This window comes from Camelus ferus, chromosome X, assembly GCF_009834535.1.
Source record: "Camelus ferus isolate YT-003-E chromosome X, BCGSAC_Cfer_1.0, whole genome shotgun sequence".
Lineage (NCBI taxonomy): Eukaryota > Metazoa > Chordata > Mammalia > Artiodactyla > Camelidae > Camelus > Camelus ferus.
In genome coordinates, this window is record NC_045732.1 from 23276264 (window position 1) to 23296085 (window position 19822).

Genomic DNA, 19822 nt, shown 5'->3' on the forward strand with positions numbered 1-19822 from the left:
AGTGATGAGTAAACCGATCTGGTAAATTCACAGCATGCTCAGTCTCCATGTAGTGCCCCACTTTTCCACAAATGCTCCTCGTATACGTTTATTGCCTGGGTCTAAATTCCCGCAGGCCACAGAGCATCGAGGGCGCACGGCATTCTGCGGCCCTGCCGGCCCTGCATATTATCGCTCAACCATCAGGCCGCTGAGATTTCCCAAGGATATTCTTTTCTGTTCTCCTACCCCCAAACAGGGCATAAGGCATACTAATGAACTCCACCAGAGTTACTTCTCAGCCAATGAGAAATGCCACTTCATTTGTCATGTCACTATCTGATTCCAAATGACATTTTAATTTTGCTAAAGTTAATTGATGAGAAGTTGCCAAAGAAAAGGGGGAAAGCTAACTGTTGGAATCCTTGGCCCACGAGAACCCTGCCATCCAGCTTGCTGGGCATGCCGTCTTCAATACCAGATGGGCAGAGCGACTGATACTCTATCATGATGACTCTGGCTTTATTTTGAACATTATCTCTATGAGCAAATTCCTGCAGCCCCCCCAAGAGAATATAGTAGAATTCTCAAACCATCATTTTAAAACATTCTCTTGAGTTCAGATAAGGATGGGGAAAAGTTACCTTCCTGTTAATGTCTCACTTGTTGCCTTCAAAGTTCTTGCCCATTTATCATATGTGTGATGTTCACATCGACTCTGTCCATCGGGTAGGGAAACTGAGGGTAGTGAACACTGTCAGAGTCCAACCCGTGTGCCCTCCCATTCCCCATTCTTGAGCTCATGGAAGGCTTCTTACTCCAAACACTGGTAACCTGAGGAGTTTTCCAGCTGCAGAAATGCACCCTGTCTTCCCTGGGAAGTGCTGGGGAGCTCATGACCCTGGGGAGAGCCCTCAATGACTCATACACCGGGTTTCTGGTACAGAGTGCAGCTTCCAGCTTCCTCACCCCTCAAGGAGACCTCTGAGGTCTCTCAAAGGTCCCCAGTGGGACTGAGCTCCAGGTGCCCACAGTAGTAACCTGCTTGTTAACATACCCTGAATCGTCTTCCTTCCTGGTCCCTTGTCCTCACTCCCATACTGGGGCTTCCTGGGCTTACCTCCCAAACAAACCACTTGTAGCTAAATCCTTGTCTTCTGGGGAAGCCCAGTCTAAGACCCTGCGGCACAGAGAAGATTACTGTCTGCTGAATACCATGCAGCTACTTAATGGAGAACCAGGACTAGAACCCAGGATTTTGGACTTCTGGCACATTTACCAGATAAAGTTGCTTCTTGCCAACCACCAGCATCTTATAGAATTGGTCCCAGGGCTTCTGGGCAAAAGAAAGATGCTATAAATGAAACAAAGTTGTTAGACGGCTACTCCTTGGCTTTTAGGAACCCAGTCGCCACCAGCAGCAGGAGGAAACAGAAAAAAAGAAGGGTAGTAATTACCTAGCATGACGAAAGGGACTCCCAGGAAGGTGGAATTGTATTTCCCACCGGTAAGGTTGATGATTCCGGCCGCAGTGAGAGTGGCCAGGCTTATGGTCACCAACCCGAGCAGACCCAGCCAGGGCTTGCTGCGGACGCAGTCCTGCATAGAGCAACAGAGGATGGCCATGGTGACCACCAGGATCAGGCTGGTGACCAGGTAACGTTCCGATACACGGCTGGTCTTCTGGAAATCTTCCCTCAGGGACGAGGACGTGTAAGGGTACATTTTGACTTTGCTGTTGGATTTCTGGAATAGTCGGACGGTGTCACAGAAGCTGGACTCCCACCTCTCAGCCACCATGTCATTGAGACTGTTGATTGACTGCAGGTAGTAGGTGAGCTGGACGGCCTCTGCGGATTTCACCCGGTCCTTGCTGTGCACAGTGACACCTCCAAGCTGGTGCCCGTTGTACACTGCCCTCCCGTCCTTTAAGTGAGTGATCGGGTACGTGATAGCAAAATTGGTCCGGTTGGTGGCCCGAGCATTCTTTAGCTCTTCCAGAACATGCACTATGTCATCCACGATGCAAGTCTTATCGTTATTCAGGATACATATGTGGGCGAACGTGTAATTAAAACCAGGCCTTGGAACCTGGATCCTGGTCACAGCAGCATGCAACTAGGGGGAAAAAAGTGAGAGTCAGCGTTTATTACCAAAAATAAGACATTAATAAGTGTCATTAGCTCTGTGGATTCCAGTGTCTGTTTTCTTTTTTTGACTGGGGTGGGTGGGAGAAGGGAGTCACTCATGCTGTCTCTAAGCAAGAGTTCAAATTAAATGTCATAACCTTACATCAGAAATGGGTAGTCAGGATGTAAAACACACATTTGACCAGTGGTCCTCACAGTGTGCTCCCTGGCCCAGTGGCATCAGCACAAGCTGGGAGCTTGTCAGAAATGAAAATCCTCAGGACCTGGTAAGTCACAGTCTCTGGGGCGGGGGCCTAGGAATGTGGGTTTTCACAAGCCTCCAGGGGATTCTGATGCAGCAAGAGTTTGAGAAGCACCAGCATTATTTCTCCATTTTGTGTTCTTTGTGACTCAGTCGATCTATAAATATCTGAAAATCTTATATAGGTCCACCATTCAGTCTTCCCCGGAAACGGTGATGTCCAAAGTGAACTACGATGCAATTCCAAGTGCAGAGGTCCTCTGCAGGCCCATCCCTGGCTGCTGATTTTTAGGGCAGAGAAGTGATTTCTCCATTCAGTTCAGTCACTCTGTGACATAAAAGACAAGGGGTTGACCTTGAGGGCCCCCGACTTCTCTCGATTTCCTCCTTTGCTTCTCTGGGAAGGGAGCTGTAACTTCAGGGGCTTGGCTGAGATACAGGGGAATCACACTCAAGGAGCCCAGTAGGATTTACTCTGTACACCTTGCCCTGAATCAGATTTGCCATGCCTAGTTCTGTGTGCCTGTGATTCAAGTGCACAGGGGAACACAGATACCCATTTAATAGCCCCTACTATATGCCAGGCACAGTTCTAGGCCCTTTTTACATATGAATTGATTTAATCCTTGCAAGAAATTCTGAAGTAGGTACAAGCACTAGCTTCATTTAACAGACAAGGAAACTGAGACAGAGAAGCCAAGTCACTTGTCCAAGATGACGCACATAGTAAAAGAGAGCTGGGCCATTCCAGGTGGTCTGGCTCTGGAAACTGGGCTCCTAGCCCCTCACCATACACCTGTGGGTTGGCGATGCCAGGCACTGGATGAAGGTCCTTCTTTAGTCTAGCAATCTTGAATTTATGCTTTCACTGCCCACCCGTAAAAGTTACAAGTGCTCAAGTTCAGACATGTAGGGGTATGTGTCATCTACAGTGTAAGGTGAGAAGATAAGGCCTTCTCACTGTGAAATGAGGCCAGTTTGCCAAACGAGGCCAGTGGTAGACGTGGAGTTGAGTGTTAAGGAAATGAGTGCATCTAGGACCATGCCTGGCACCAGGTGGGCTCTCCCAAGAGCGGAGCTAGCCACTGTTACCTACCTGCTGAACGGAGAAGCGCATTTCATACATAAGGGGGATAAAAGCCTCACATCTGGAGTTGCTGTGCTGTGGCTATTCCATTATAACTCATAACCTTCTGAGCGTCTCCATGACCCTGAGAGATTTTTCTCTGAAATCTGCGGTAGATGGATTATTTGCTAAGACATTTTGCTGTGCAGGATGAGTGGGATATTTATTAAGGTTTCTGAAAATGTCTGAGGGGCACCAGCTGTCAAAGTCCTTTAGTTCGCACAGAGCATGAATTGTTAATCCTAATTCTCAGTGCCTCTTCCCTCACATCTCTGCATGGGCACCAATGCTCATGTTCAGGAAACACTTCCTTGTATGACACCTGGCTGAAATATTTTGAGTTCTACACACACACACACACCCCACACACACCCACACACACCACACACACACACACCCATACCCACACCCCCTACCCACACACACTCGATCTCCCAGAGATAACTAGGAGACTGTTTTCACAAAGCTCTCACCATATGCTAAATTTTTGTGTTGATGCTTTGGGTTTGATGATGAGTAGAATGTCTTTAATGGCTTTAAGCTCTGAGAGTGTGTTTTCATCCATTCTTCTCTAGGCTTGGCCCAGTGAATTTTGATTAAAAGAACTCCTAAATATAAAAAAATTTCCAAAATATGAAAGGTTACTTTGGAGGAGAGAAGAACCAAGAGGAATTTAAAGACAAGAGAGGGTTTTGATACGAGTTAAAAGAAAGACTTTGGGGGAAAGATCCAGAATAGGCTAGAAAAGGAGTGGTATTGAAAGCATGCATATGTGTAATATTTAGTGCATTGTTTGTTCCCATGAACAGTCTAATAAATCTCCCTTAGAGTGATTACTAAATATGTCAAGAGAAAAAGATTGCCAAATAAGATGGTGTTAAGCCACAGGGCTGAACCCAATTATAGCAAGGGGATATTTTCCATCCATTCTCTAAGGCGACCGTGCCGTGCTGGGTGGGGAGTTGTAAACCATTTAGTGATCTGCCAACTCTGCAGATCTACTGCTGTGACCCCTGGGACCACAGACCAAAGAAAGCAGACACTGTGTTAACCTCTGGGCCACAAGATCATAGGAGGGAGACTTGGAAAATGAGAACCTTACTGAAATTTGGGAGGGAAGATTTCTTAACTCTCAGGACCAGAGCTGCTGGGAGATTAATCTGCTTTGAATTTCCGAAGGAAAGGTGGGTAGAACGTGTGTCACTCTTGCTTCTGAGTGGCAGGGAGATGCTGAGTGACAAAGCAACCAGAGAGGGGGTGTGTTGGCTGAGGCCACCCACCTGGCAGGGGGAACCTGTGGGATTCTACTGCGGGATAAGAGGGGAGAGGATAATAAGAGGCATGGGAAAGGAGAATTGAGAGTCCCTTCTGTGACGTCTGGAACTGCTCTGTTCTGACTTTTGGGTCTTACACCTACACATCACACACACATACAGTCTACCCTTGGCTGTCCACGGAGCCACGGGCAGACACACTGTACCTGCTACTTGGACATCTACCTGTATAAAGTTTTAGAATGCCTTGACTTACATCCCGAAAGGAGCCCGCTTTGGACAGCAGAGACACTAGTAGGTGTTCTTAGATTGTATTCACAGAGGGAAACAGAAGCCAGAGATCCAAGCTATGCTTTTTTTTATTTGCTTTATACTTATTTTTAATTTTAATTTCTGCACTAAAAAAGAAAAGGAAGGTAAAAATGACGACAAGTTAGTTTACAGTGACTTCATCTTTGCTTGTACATTAATCTTTGCTCTTGAGGGCAGAAGGGGAAAAGAAAGACAGGAAAACATCAAAGCATAATAGTGAAATGGTGACCGAGACACCTCAGTCCACAGAATGGACAATCTCAATTCACATAAGCTTATTGTTAGTCAGAGACCCTCAGAAAAGAAAAGGAGGGTAACAGGACACAAAGTAATAGTCCTGACCCTTCATATAGTCTGAATCTGTCATGGGAATCAACATAGCATCCATGTTTCTATGCCTATGTATAGAGTTTGGATTACTCACTCAACATACATTCAGTAAGTACTCACCAAATCTACTGCATTGTCAATAATAGGGTAATTTCCCTGAATTTAGGGTACTCACACTTACACATGGAAAATCACAAGAGATACAACACCCAAACAAAGGGAAGAACCTAACAATATACAACAATGAGCGCTCTGTCATAATCAAGCCTAATTTAGTGTCAGTCTCAATCACAGTATGTTTATTGTTACTGTATTTGCTGTCAAATAGGCCAGACTGAATGTTAAATTGAGATTTATTCCAAGGCTCTGAACATACTGTTTAAATTGTTAGACTCTTTTCTTTCATCACCCCTCAGGTTAAGAATGAGGATAGTAATAGTAACTAGTCTGCTAAGTACTTTCTATACAGTTTAAAAAATTTATTCAGTACAAGTTTCTATGGAAATGGTTAAATCAGTATTCCCACTTTATAGCTGAAGCAAAAGACCAGGACGACTTCAGAACTGTAGTGAGGATGAAGAGGAAGTGGGAAAGGAGGAAGAATTGTCAGGCCACCTGGTTCAAATGACCAGCCTTGGTGTGACTGGCTTTTGCTGCTTAGGTAGGAGTGTCAGAGACCCTGGGAATGTCAACTCTGCTTCTTAAGGGCTCAGGCTTTTCAGTAAAAAAGGAGGTTGGTCTAGCTAATCTTTACGGACAGACCATTTGGTTCTAACATGACATAATTCTAAGATGAGTGACAGCCACAAAGTATACAATCAGATCCTGTGTGAGAGAAAGTTAACTTCATAAATATCAATTTGAGATTTATTACAGTGGCTTGAAGTACGCTTTTCCAACACATTGAAGTTCTTTTTAGGTCAGTGACAGATCCGATAGTAGATGAGACCCAGAAAGAAAACCACAGGGTAGAGAAAGTAGGTTTACCGGGGGAAAAAAAAAAAGATTTCCTTCTCTGAGTGATTTCCCGTTCTGGGGAGGCACTGGCTCTTCTAATCCCCTTCTGCCGAAGCCTGGGACAAAGCCAGTGTGGGCTGCTGGTCACGACAGGCCAGAGTCTAATTTCCTCTCTGCCTCTCCTTGGCACACTCAGATCTTCCTCAGAAGACAGCAGGGGCACCTTGTAGAGGAGAATACAGAAGGGATCTGGGAGGAAGGAAGTGTCTGCTCCGGCGTGGTAATTAACATAGGAAAAATACCTGTGGGTTCAGAAGGCCTTTTACAGTCCCTTCCAGCTCTTTTTGTATTTGTTCCTTTTTGCAAACGGGGAGAGAGAAGGCAGGAAGACCACTCTGCCTGGCAGGGCAATTAACACCTCCAGCTGTCCCCCAGCAGCCTCAGCTGCCATGGGAGACTCAGAGGAGGTGGAGGTTCCCCGTTCCCAGGGGGAATCAGCCGGATGACACCACCGTTACCGGCTGCCTTCCTTTCCTTGTCTCACCTTCCCACTCCTTCCTCTGCGTCTCCCAAATTAGCTGTGCACATTAAAACAATTTAAAAAGGGAGGTTGTTGGTTTGCCTTTCTAACCTCTATCATTTGCCCCCAAATATTACCTTCAAATGGACACTAAACCCAAATTACTTTAAAAAGTGCTTTCAAGGAATATCTGGTTTTCACTCCCAATTGAAAGGTTTTCTTCACTGAATCCCTCCACATTCCAGGTCTTGATCAGGGTCTACATTCTGCCACTTGACTGTAAATGGGTAGAAACCAACTGGCAGGATATCCTCACCCAGGACACAAGAAAACACCTTCAAGTGGATGGATCTGGGCTCTGCAGTTCATCAGTTACGCAGGCTCCCCCGATGTTAGGTTCTGTCTCTGCATGATCTCACTCTCACCCACTCTCTTTCCTCTTCTTTTAATAGAAATGCATTACATCAGAACATCAGTCGCAAGTTGGGGATTGTTACCGTGATTCATTTGTAGTGCAGCCAAAAGCAAGTTAGTCATTCCTTAATAAGTGAACAGAAATATCATTCTGCCTTTGAAACATAACATGTTCGGAGGACACCAAATTTAAGCTGTGGATATAGCTAAACAAGTGACTATCCATTATCTATCCACATGCTTCGTCTGTACATGTGTGCCTAGTGTCCTGACAAACGGTTCCCTTTGTCAGTACTGTCGTGCCACTGCAGGTCTGGGAAAGTGGAATGTTTCTGTTTTTCTCCTTGCTTTACCAGGGAGTAAACACTCTTATTGCGGGTGTTGACACTGAAAGCCCCACATTTATAATTCCCCAAACAGGTTGTGTGTTTTTGTAGCCTTGACTGAAAAACCATTGCAGCTTTGGATTTTAGAAGGAAAAAAATAGTAAAGATGAAGGAAAAGGCAACTGCATTATCTCATTGCAGCCCTTGCCTGATTTCCACGTTGGTCTGGATGAGAAAGAATGCAGTGGACCACAGGTCCGGTACTCTCTTTTTTCCCATAGTCTGGGAGAAAGTTTTACTCGGTCTTAATTACCAAAAAGAAAAACAAAATTCCTTGATATGAAGACCCCTGGAAATCTGTAAAGTTAAACTTTCTGATTAGAGTGGTTATTTTTGAATCTTGCTGTCCTCACTTGACTTTCATGGTCAAGCTTAAACTCTGCTTGAGCAAGTTTGTGGGTCATGAGTTGTGCTGGCTAACTCTACGAGAACAGGATGCTCTCAGAAATGGGAGAATGTTAAAGCTCATTGGCTAAGGCAAAGAGAAGTCCCAAGGAGCCAAATGCCTGGGGAACTGGCAACAGCCATTTTAAGATTTGGTCAGGAGACCACAAATAACTCTGCAAGGGACAGAAAAAAAAAAGGATCCCAAGGACATCTAGGTCTGGAGAAAAACCGTGGATCTGAGTGGGAAAAGCACTGGATCACAAGTCAGAAGACTTCGAGTCCTGGTTGTGGGTCTTGCTGGCTGCATGAGTCAGAGATAAATAAAAAATGAACCCTTGAAAACAAATATCATGCCACTTCCCTGCTCTAAATTCCCCAGTGGTTCCCCATCGTGCTAAGAGCAAAAACCCAAGTCCTGATGGTAGCCAACAAGATGGTACATTGCCCTTGCTGCTCTCTCCGCATCCACGTCTCACCATGCTCTCGTCACACAGTCTGGCTTTCTCTGGATTTTGCCTGGAATGTTGTCCCTTCATATATCCTCACTTCCTTCATGTCCCTGCTCAAATGGAATCATCTTCCCTGACCTCATCCCCAATTAAAAAACTAGCTCCCTCGCCATCACCATCATCTTAACTGATTCTAAGTTTTTCATGGAGCCAATTATGATATGGCATTACATTCTATGTCTGTCTCTTTATTCTTTTGCCCCCACTAGAATCTGATGTGTTTTACCGTGCTGGAGTGCTTGTCTGTTTTGTCTGCTTCTACATCTCCATCACCCAGAACAGTTCCTAGAACTTATACTCAATAGTTACGGAGTTAAACACATGAATAAATCTCATGAGGGGATGGATTTTGGTCTGTCTCATGGGCATGATGAGGGCCAAATGAAGTGATGGATGTGTATGCATTTTGTAAACTCTAGAGGGTGACACAAAAGTAGTTATTGTACAGCAGGGAAGCATGGAGTGGTACCTTCTTTGGTTAGTGACTTACAGCTGTCCAGACGTCACCCTAGAACTGAGTCCCAATTCTCCTGGAACCCCTGATCTTTTCCAGGATTTGACAGCATCTTTAGTGGGAAGACATGGGTTGTGAGGTCAGAATGCTACCAGTTCAAACCCTGCCTCTGTGAGTTCTAGCTGTGGGACTGGAGCAGGCACAGTGTGGCCCTACCCCTGTCTCCTCACCACTTCGGTGCACATCAGCCCTCTTTCCAGCCTGATGTGGAATTACTGAGGCATTAACATACTGTCTCAATCCCAAGCGGCCTGGACTGATGACTGAAAACAGTTTGTGCAGAAATTGCCCAGCTCCCTTGTCCCCAAAGTGAGAGGACTCTGCAGCATGCGTGAGTTCCCCAGTGGGATTAGGCTCCAGCTGCCCACAGAGTAACTGGCTGGACAGTGTCCCCATAACTTACTTCTTCCCGTCCCTGCCTCACGTTGCCATTTTCTTACCTGTGCTTCCTGGAGTCGTCTTCCAAATATACTACTCACATCAGTTCCTTGACTCTGAATCAACTTTGGGGGGAACCAAAACTAAGACAATTCCTTTAGGCATTTAATTCAGTTTCGCTATTTGTAACATGGGGATAAACCTGACCTTCTAGGGTCATTATGAAGATCAAGTGTGATAACATATAAAAAGTGTCTTGTCTGGCATTTAATATTGGGTTAAACTATATGAAATTGTCATTCCTATAGGTTAAAAAGTGGTTCAGCATAGGCAAGTTTACGTGATTCACCTAACTGACCTTCAGTGAGGGTCGGTTCTTTCCCCCTCTTAGTTCTCCTCCTTCCCAAGAGTCCTGTCAGAACCAGAGCTCCCCTAGGGGTGTGGAGTGTCAGACAGTTTTATTTGGTTTCCAAAGGACAGTTTGGTGGTACCAGAACAGGGTTTTAGGAAAAAAGATAATAGTGTCAGACTAGGAAATATCCCACAAATCCACTCATTCCCTTTTCCACAAGCAGAAATAAGACTGCAGATACTGTGGACATGAGTCCTTGCATGCAAATGAAATTCATACTTTAAGCAGTTTTAGCTTAAGGGAAAAAAATGCTGTATAATAACCCACATCCCTGAAATATTTGAAACAGCAAATAATTAATGACAATATGAAACGTACCAAATTATGAACAACTGTCTCCACCAGATGAAATCTTTGGCATTTTTTTTCCTCCAAAGGATTTACTAAATTTCTAATGGGCACTGAGCAAGAAAAAAAGTTCCACTTAATGACATAGTGATGGTGCTCCTGAATGATGGACTGTGAGCTTTACAAGGACGAGTGCTTGATATAATTCATAACAGCGTGTGTTACCTGATAGTGCACTTTTTCCCCCCAGAAATATATATTTTTTCTGTTCACCAAACTACTGACCTTACAAAGCTTGAAACCTTAAAAATCACAGGAGGGTCTCAGCTGCTGCCCTCTTTTTCCAAATCTTTAAAGAGGTCTTCTAGAGCAAATGGTCAAGGCCATAATCGTTTCTGTAATTCAGCTTGCTAGGGCCATGACCCTTCTGGGAGGTGCTAATGTTGGTGGCGTAGTGTGGGGTAAAGGAAACAGACTGCCTGGACTCACTAGCCAGCTGTGGCTCTTAGGAGATGCCTGATCCTGAACACTGAGCTGTTAACAGTTGCTTCTGTATGTCAGCTTCCTCATCAGTAAAATGGGGTCAATAATAGTACCTATCTCATTAGGATTGTTGGAGGTGAAATGAGAAATTGAATGTAAACTGCTCAATTTAGTCTCTGTCATGCTAGTGGTACCCAGTAAAGGTTGTTAGCAAAAACCAAAATGAACAAAAACCCTCCATTTCTATCCTGTTTTGCCTTGTCCTCCTTAATTTTTTTCTTTAACCCATAGAACTTCCTCAGTTGTTCTTGAAAAATGTATTCTATGACATGTAAAGGTGACTGTTGCTCACATCTTTACTGAGAATCTAAAGAGTAAACAGGGTTAATCACATGCATCAATACAAATATTTAAAGAGAATATCTGGATGGTATGTGTTTACAAGTTGGCACTCCCTAATTCTAGGATAAGCTCCCAGCCTGAAATCATCCCACCCTTTCCAGGTTAGCTGCCCAGTTAGATTACCGCGCACATCCAACTAGGCGGGGAGCTAGGATGGGGATGAAAGAAGGAAACTAAAAGGTGTTAATTGCCTACAGAGTGTTGGGTTCTGGTGCAAGAATTCTGCATCTATCATCTCATTGAATCCCCACAGCAGTTCAGGGAGGTAGATGTTATATTTGCATTTACAGATGGGGAAACTGAGCCTCAAGGAACTTAAATAATTTGCCATGGTCACAAACTTATTAAGTGGATCAGCTCAGATTTAAATCCCAGGTTCATAAGATTGTCCCCTAATGGGAGTTCCTTTGGCAAAGTGAAGACTATACGCCCTAATCTCTCTGCTTTGGCCATTTGGATATTGAAGACCTTGTTTTGGGGTACTAGGCTTAAGCACAGTCAAGCCACAGAACGACGTGGCTAGCAGCAGTTTTGAATTAACACTGGTGATGACGTAGCAAAATCAAGGGGTCACACATAACAAAACAGCCTAGGAGAAGCACAAGACTGACCTGTACTGAACAGCTAGGCCCAGCAAATGCCAGATATCTATGACAGAGACCCCAGAGAGAAGCCACAACCCTGTTACCAATGACAAACATGTGCTGGAGACGAGGAAAACAGATATGTGAAGAGATGACTTTTATCAGTCCAGATAGCATCCTTTCCATCTCATATATTTTCTATGTGACTCTCCTCCCACCCCGCATATACACACAGAGAAGGAAAAAAAATACTTTATAGAACATATTACTGGAAAGTGCTGGCAGTTTGGGGATTTCTTGCAAAACATCAGATTGAAGTTGGGGTGCTAGAGGATTTGAGTATCACTCCTCCCCAAGGGCAGTTTAACATTAGAATATATATGCTCTATGAGGGCAGGGACTCTGTTTCACTCCATCCTGTGTCCTGGCACATAGAGGAAGCCCAGCAAAGCCGTACTGACTGAACCTTCAGTGTTTGTTCCTTCTTACTGATTTATATTTTCTCTGGTGACATTGAATGATACTTCATTTGTACCCAAAGGCTACTGTGCTACATGCATATCATTTCCATCTTAAATAAACAGATGACATTGAATTTAGTCCTGTCACTTACACACTGCAGACAAATGGCTGACCTCATTAGACAAATGGATATGGTTAGAATATAATCTTAAAAATATAAGAGCAGAGAAACAATTTAGGTAGGAGATTGGGTACTGAAATAATTATGTGTTATGCTTAATTATAGAGTAGTTTGAATTTTTCTAGTGTATTTGTTTGTTGGGTTTCTTTTTTTGGAGGGGAAAAGTTTTTTAAAAATACAGAAAAGTTGAGAGACTAATACAAAAACTCCCATGTGCCAACATCCAATGTCATGTCTATTTGAAGATTCTGTCCCTGCTGTTAATGCTGTACATGTGTAGGGTGACCATAAAGTTTATCATCCAAACTGGAACACTTTTGAGAATGCAAGAGGGCACTAGTAATTTCACAGGAACATAGGCAGAAAGTGGGACCATCGCAAGCAAAGCAGGATGTTCTCCTTATTTGTTGGTGTCTCAGTAGGTGAGAACTGATGTGACTTCATCAATTTATGCCTCACAATGGGCATGAGATGGTGGTCCTTTGGTTTGCAGACACATCACCACTGATAGAACCTAGACTGTTGCAGGTGATGCTATCCTGTCATCAGACAGGCGTCTGGGAAAGGAATCTGGAGAAATTCTTGCCGTCTCTAACTACTTCCAACCCCACCCACGTTCCCACCATTGCAATCTCCTTCCATGTCAAGGCTCTGATGTTTTGCAGGATTCAGCTCTCAGGTAGCTCAGTTCTGCTCACTGCAGTAGAGGCAAAATGCATCTGCAGCACACTTACAACATTCCATCTACCTACTCTGAGTACATTGGCCTTGCTGGAATAGCCAGATAGCTTCCACTTGGTTTTCTTACTGAAATGTGGCTTCGTCCAGCCAAGAGCAAAGATTGCTTGCATGTCCAAAGACGTCACTCTGGGTGTTTCTGTCTTGCTTTAATGATGACAGTGGCTCACAGACTTGGCTGATGAAATTTTTCAAGGCTCGCAGATGTGAAGTCTGTGATGGGTCTCAGACAGGTGGTAGGTGGGAGACCAGAGCATGTTTGCTTTGGTGAGAGTTAGACGTCATATAGAGAAAGTCTGCATTTCATCATCAATTATAGCAATGAACCATTTACTCAGTATATACTAAGTGTCTATGCTATGTTGGACATTAATATAAGCCCTGGGAAGATAAAGAACATTATGACATAGTTTTACTCTCAAGAAACTTAGAGTCCAGTGGAGGGACTTAGGCAGATTCTCAGAATTGGTTAGCACAGGTGAACCACAAAGTGAAGTAAAGTGTTACAGTTCTATGATAGGAGTAGCTAAAGGATGTAATGGCGATACATGGAATCTAGTATATTGGGGTGTGTGTACCAGTGGGGGGAGCAATGAAATACAAAGTTGGAGAGGAGAGAGGGGCCAGATAAAGGAGGAGCTTCACATTCACCCATTATTTAGTAGTAACTACTAGTAAATCTTAGGTCAAGCCATGTGAACAAGATAGATATGGCTCTCCCCTCCCAGAGCATTCAAACTGTGGGAGATACAGACAGGCAACGAGGCAATTACAAAATCTGCATGGAGTTCTAAGATGGGAGAGGTACTGGATATTAAGGGAAGGGCACCTACACCAACCTTGCTGGCACCAGGGAAGACTTCTTGGAGGAAGTGACTTCTTAATTAGCATCTGAAGAATGAGAAAAAATTAACCCCAGGCAGAGGCTTGGCATAGGGGTATGGAACTGTTCGGGAGGGTGTATCAGGTGGAGGCTACAGCATGGGCAAAGTCTCAGAGGCACAAAACAGCTGTCGGGGGAAAGAAAGTGATTCAGGCTGGTCGGGGAACTGAGAGAAAAGCTAAAGAGTCAAGAAAGGTCCAAATCACACAAGGCCTTGTCTTCTGAACTTGGAAGACAGACTTTGTTCTATGGGCACCTGAGAGCCAATGAGGGGTTTCAGACAGAGGATGAGATAATCAGAACTGTGTCTTGGGAAGATCTCTCTCTCTGCAGGTGGTAGCTGGAATGGGAAGGCTGGAGATTGTAGGCAGGGAAATGGAGTAAAACATTAATACAGTAACTAGTTATTGGTGAAGTGAAGATCTGAACCAAGGTGGCTGGTCATACTGACTTGGAGGAGCCAGAAGGCTGATGCTTTTTTTTTTTTTTTAAACATATCTGGACATCTTAGCCCAAGGAGTAAGCCAGGTAGTAGAATCTGATGACAACTTTCTTTTTTTAATGGCAGTACTGAGGATTGAACCCAGGAGCTCGTGCATGCTAAGCATGCACTCTTCCACTGAGCTATACCCTGTTCCCTTGATGACAACTTTTAAATCTGCAGTACTGATTAAACATTTGAGCTCCATTTCCCAGGTTTGGGTCTTAATGTGTCATCTATCAATTGCAGATTCGTTGATGTGCAGATCTAGCCATTGTGTGGCCTTTCACTTTTCCGTATGTATGATTCCAAAGTGCAGTCATAGACCATACAAGTACAGACATTCTTGGCCAGTTGCTTCAAGTTCGTCTGTGGCAGATGTGGTTGGCACCCTGGTTGTATCCTCCAGCCCTTACCTCTTGAGAACATGCCTGCCTCACTTCGAATGCAAGCACCCACCCCTCTTTGTCAGAGAGCCCACTTTGCCATCTGCTTGGCAGGCCAAAAGTTCTGGGGAATTAACATCCTCTGAGAGCAGACCTCAACCAATGACAGATGGGAGTTGGCACAGAAATACCCAGCTCCCTCCCCATGGGTGGGATTACCCACGGCTGAGTGTGCTTCAAACTGGTTCTCAGAGCTTCCCCAGTGGGTCCTGTCCTGGTTGCCCACAGCCGTGGCCTACTCAATCACATACCCTTTGAGGCTCCTTCTCCTGTGTCTCACTGTCCTGCTTCCCCTCCAGTTGCCTTTCACCTCACAAATAAACTACCTTTATTTGCTTTCTTGTTTTAAGGTCAGCTTCTGGGGGAACCCAAACTAAGATGTCTAATAATGTGCAAAGCCTCTGAAATTAGTTTCCTAGTGTCCTCAAAACCCTCAACCATTCTAAAACCAACCCCTCAGTTTCTTGTAGACTCAAATAATGGTTATGTCAAAACTCAGCCCTTAGGGAGTAAAGTTACGATATTTTGAGCTTCTCTTCATATGCAGTCTTTTGATGGTGGACGTTTCTTTCGTGTTGCCAACTTGCATGCAGTGGGTATGCAACAAATATTTCTCAAGTGGCTCTGATATGTTCGTGAATATAAATGTCCGGATGCTATCAACTGCACTTCTCCCTGATTTGGGGCAGAGCCCAGTCTTTCATTAAGGTTTAAAGCTAATCACCTGCTGGGCCCAGGGTCTACTGAAGGCAAGAATGCACCGTGACTCCTCAGGAAGGGATGAGGCTTGCATCCCGCCAGAAATGGAGAATTCTGAGCTGACATGATCTCTCATCCTCCTTTTTGCTGATGGTAAAGGAAGCAGGCATTTCTTTGGCTTTTCTTTATTTGAAAAAAAAAATAACACTCAGAGACACATTAGCCTTTTTGCATCCTTCTGGAACATCTCAGCAGGTAGGGTCTCAGGCTTCAGTGTTCTCTGTTGACAGCAAGTGCTGGAATATTGCCCAAGTTGGATGAGAGTCCCTATCTTTACATTTCTGGATTTCTGCTGTTACGGTGGTAGGTGTGTGGGAGAGACAGCTGATGTGTTCACTGGATCCCTTCCCAGGCAGTGATGTGCCTGGGGAGAATGTGCTGGTGGAGGCAAATTCTTCATGCATCAGCCGTGCTGCCAGTACAGGTGTTGAAAGTCTCCATGATGGCAGTGTGTCAGATGTCAGTAAAACTGAGCTGATTTGTCTGCCAAGATTCAGACTGCTTTTCTTCTTGTCGGTACTCACCTTTGTTGGATGCTCTGCACTGCTGAGATGGTAGTCTAACTCTTCTGCCATATTAACAGGGTCACTGAATAGAATGTGAGTGTGTGTGCACAGTGTTCATTATTGAGGTATAACATGTATACAGTGAAGTGCACAAATCTCAAGTGTACAGCTCAATGAATTATATATATATGTATATACCTATATGATCATTCCTCGGGTCAAGACACAGAACATCTACAGCACCCAGAAGGCCCCCTTGTGTCCCTTCTAGTCAATACCTCCAGAACCCTCAGAGGAAAATTATTCTGACTTCTATCAACATTGAGTAGCTTTGCTTGTCTTGAGTTTCCGATAAATGGAATTATGCAGTGTATACAGCTGACCCTTGAACAACATGGGTTTGAACTGCGTGGGTTCATTCATTTACATTCGGGTTTTCAGTAAGTACGTACTACAGTACTACATGATCCTCGGTTGGTTGAACTAGTGGGTATAAAACTACAGATTTGGGGGGGCAACTGTAAAGTTACATATGGATTTTCCACCACACGGAAGGTCAGTGTCCCTAACCCCCGTGTTGTTCAAAGGTCAACTGTACTCTTTTGTGTCTGCCTTCTTCTACTCAACCCACAGCCTGGGAGATTTCAGCCATGTTGTGTTTCTCTATAGTTTGCTTTTATTTTTGTTGTGCAGCATTTCATTGCATGAAGATACCAGAGTTTATTTTTTTCATTCTCTTGCTGGTGAACCTTTTGGGTTGTCTCAGTTTGGGGTTTTTATCAATAAAACTGCAATGGGCATTCTTGTACAAATCCTTTTGTGAACATCTGCACTCATTTCTCTCAGGAATTTACAGTGGTGTGTTGGCAAATGTTAAACAGTAAGTTCTCTAACAAAAATAGCTCTGACTTGTAAGAATTTGTAAATACCCCCACCATGGCCAATTTTAAGCTACCAAGGGGATGTGGGTTAGGAAGAGATGTGCCCATTGGGCTTTCAGGAGCCAGTGGGAGCCAGTCTTAGCATACCACTGAGTACAGAGACCCAGGAGAGGAATTTCAGAATCAGAGAGTAGGCACATATATAGTTTAAGTTTTCCAAAGTGATTGTACAATTTTACATTCCCACCAACAATATACGAGAGATCCAGTTGCCCCATATCCTCAACAACACTTGATATTATCAGTATTTCAAATTTTTACCATTCTGGTGGGTGTGTGCTGGTACTTCATTTTAGTTGAATGTGCATTTTCATGATTCCTGAAACCCAGCATCATCGCACACACTCAGTAGCCATGCAGCTATCCTCTTCTCCAAAGTGCCTGTTCAAGCTGTTGGTCCCTTTGGTTATTGGGTTGTTATGTCTTTTCTTTATTGATTTGTCAGAGAATATCTAAGTTCAAGACAAGTGAGGCTGACTGTAAAGAATGAAAGAAAGAAGAGTTCTAGAGGCAGCCTGGCATGCTAAAAGGGGTTCACACAGACTTGGGTTCCTAGCCAACTAAGCTGGTGACCATCTAATGGTGTTGGACAAATCCCCTTAAGCCTCCATTTCCACACCATCAAAAGGGATTACTGTGTAGAAGTGTTGTTGATTTCTGAATGAGGCAAAGTAGGTTCTTAGTAAATGCTGGAACCTCACCCCGTCTCAACCAGAATGTACAGTGGGCATCTTCACCTATGTGTTTCTATTCATGAGACCCATGATGGTTTTAATTTAATGCCTAGACATCCCATATTCGTCCTTGCTGTCTAGTGGTGTTCTTGTCATAGAGCTAATGCCTGTCTTGTGATGTGAGGGTTTTATCCTTGTGAGAAGTAGCATTTCTCTTTTTGTGGGAGGCACAATGGCAAGGTTTACTAAACTTGATATTCTGCAGTGCCTTATGTGATGTCAGGCAGGGTGTGCAGGGTACTTTTTAGAGCCCTGTTCTCTATCTGTGGGGAGAAGCCGCTGTAGATCCGAGCTGATAAGAAACTGGGGCTGCTTCAGAAAGGGCTGCATAGTCAGCAGCCCAGTTGCGGACTCCAGCCCTCCATTCTAGGAGTTTGGACTTGTGACGAGTGATGGGCTCAGCTTAGGCATCGCCTCCTCTAGGAAGCCTGCCCTGGAAACGCAAATGAGGTTCTCTCTGGTCCTCTGTGTGTGGGACACATCTGTCTCATCAGTTGCCATGTTATAAGGACATCTTCTTTCAGCTCTTTGAGTTTCATTCTTTGTTATAGCCCCACTCCCAGCACAGTGCAGGTACACAATGCTCAAGACAGGAACATTCTGCACAAGCCAACACATTCTTGTCCAATTGCCCTGGCATCACCAGCATGCATTAAATAGCTTCCACTTGCATATCCTGAAACATTAAATACTGAGAAATGATCAACCCAAAGTACTAGCTAGTTCTCAAAGACTTGGGTGCGGGTAGGGGTTGGGAGAGAGGAAAACAGACAAGAAAGCAAACAACCAAGAGGAACCAGAACAGGTGGGGAAAGATGATTGCTACAATGAGCACACATACTTTCATGTCTAAAAGTAAAGATGCTGTGACAATTTAAACACAAAACAAAACAGCATTGTAGTGCTTTTCCAGCCCAGCTCTCAAGGGAATCCACAGGCAGCTTTAATATATGCAGTTCTAGAAAGAATGGGACATTGGAATTAGGAATAAAGAGATTTAAAAATTCTCAGTCTATCATCTCCTCTCTCTTTTTCCAAGCTGAAGGAGTTTTATCAGACTCAATATAGACCAGCCTGCAGATCTCAAACTAAGTTTGGGTTCATTTAAGAAATGGATGAGCTTAGGCGTGACTCTGTTACCTTGCAAATAACAGAGCAAGTAGAAAGCTGAGACATAAACACTGAAGTATCCCTGTAAGTGCCACCTTGATGTTTTCTATCTCACATTAACCTTTTAAGTAATTGTTAAAACTCTGCAATGTGCTTATTATATATTGTGAGGTGCTTCTGCATTATTAGATACTAGTGGGCTTCGTAACTTCTCTTTTTAAGTTAAAAAAGGGTCAAAAATATCCTTCATGGGGAAAATTGAAATGCTAAAGAACAGACTTTTGAAAAGGAAACATTTTCACGAGGGCTTCGCATACAACTTTATAAACAGAGATCCCAATAGACAGCAAGCAACTCTCAGTGGGGAAACCCTAGATGGTTTTTATGAGGCAGAGATTGGTGGCTTTGGTGGCTTACCCTGAAAAAGATAAGCCATTAGCCATCCACGGCTTCTCACTTGATGCTCTGAGGGCGTGGTGCACGCTCCCAGACCCCTTCCCAGACTCCCAGGAATCTGGGGGTTTACTAGGAGTGTGGGCTGACTGCCGAGGCTTCACTGCGCCTTCTGTCCTGCTGACCCAGGAGATGCGGGCAGCAGTGACCACACTGCACCTGTTGGATTCCAAAACACAGCCTCACAGGAGCAAAACCCAACCAACCCAAAAGGAAAGACTTGCTCGGAGGAAGATGGGAGTGGTATCTGGGTGGATTTAGGAGAAAGGTTGGGAGGGGCTTTCCAGAATATGCAGAGGGGCCAGTGGTAGTCACAACAAACATTTAGCCTCGCTTCCTGAAGATTTGTCTGTATAAATCCTTCAAAATTTGGGGTTAAGAGAGAGTTGTTGTTTTGTTTTAAAATAAGCTAAAGTTCCATTTGGATGGCAGAAACAATTGAACTAAGGTTTTATTTTCATTGAAAACTTTGTTTACATAAG

General features: G+C 44.1%; 1 protein-coding gene across 2 annotated transcripts in view; it reads right to left on the reverse strand.

Moving 5' to 3' along the window:
* PTCHD1 (patched domain containing 1) overlaps positions 1-19822 on the reverse strand; it is a 53864-nt gene that overhangs the window by 15359 nt on the left and 18683 nt on the right. Inside the window, exons 1-2 of one of the 2 annotated variants that reach the window (XM_032474887.1) lie at positions 3970-4023; positions 1437-2097 (exon numbers count right to left, since the gene is read on the reverse strand). In XM_032474887.1, coding sequence (XP_032330778.1) covers positions 1437-2097; positions 3970-3972 — 664 coding nt within the window. In that variant the 5' untranslated portion in view covers positions 3973-4023. Of the gene's footprint in view, positions 1-1436; positions 2098-3969; positions 4024-19822 lie in introns of those variants that run through there. The other variant, XM_032474886.1, reaches the window with a different exon arrangement.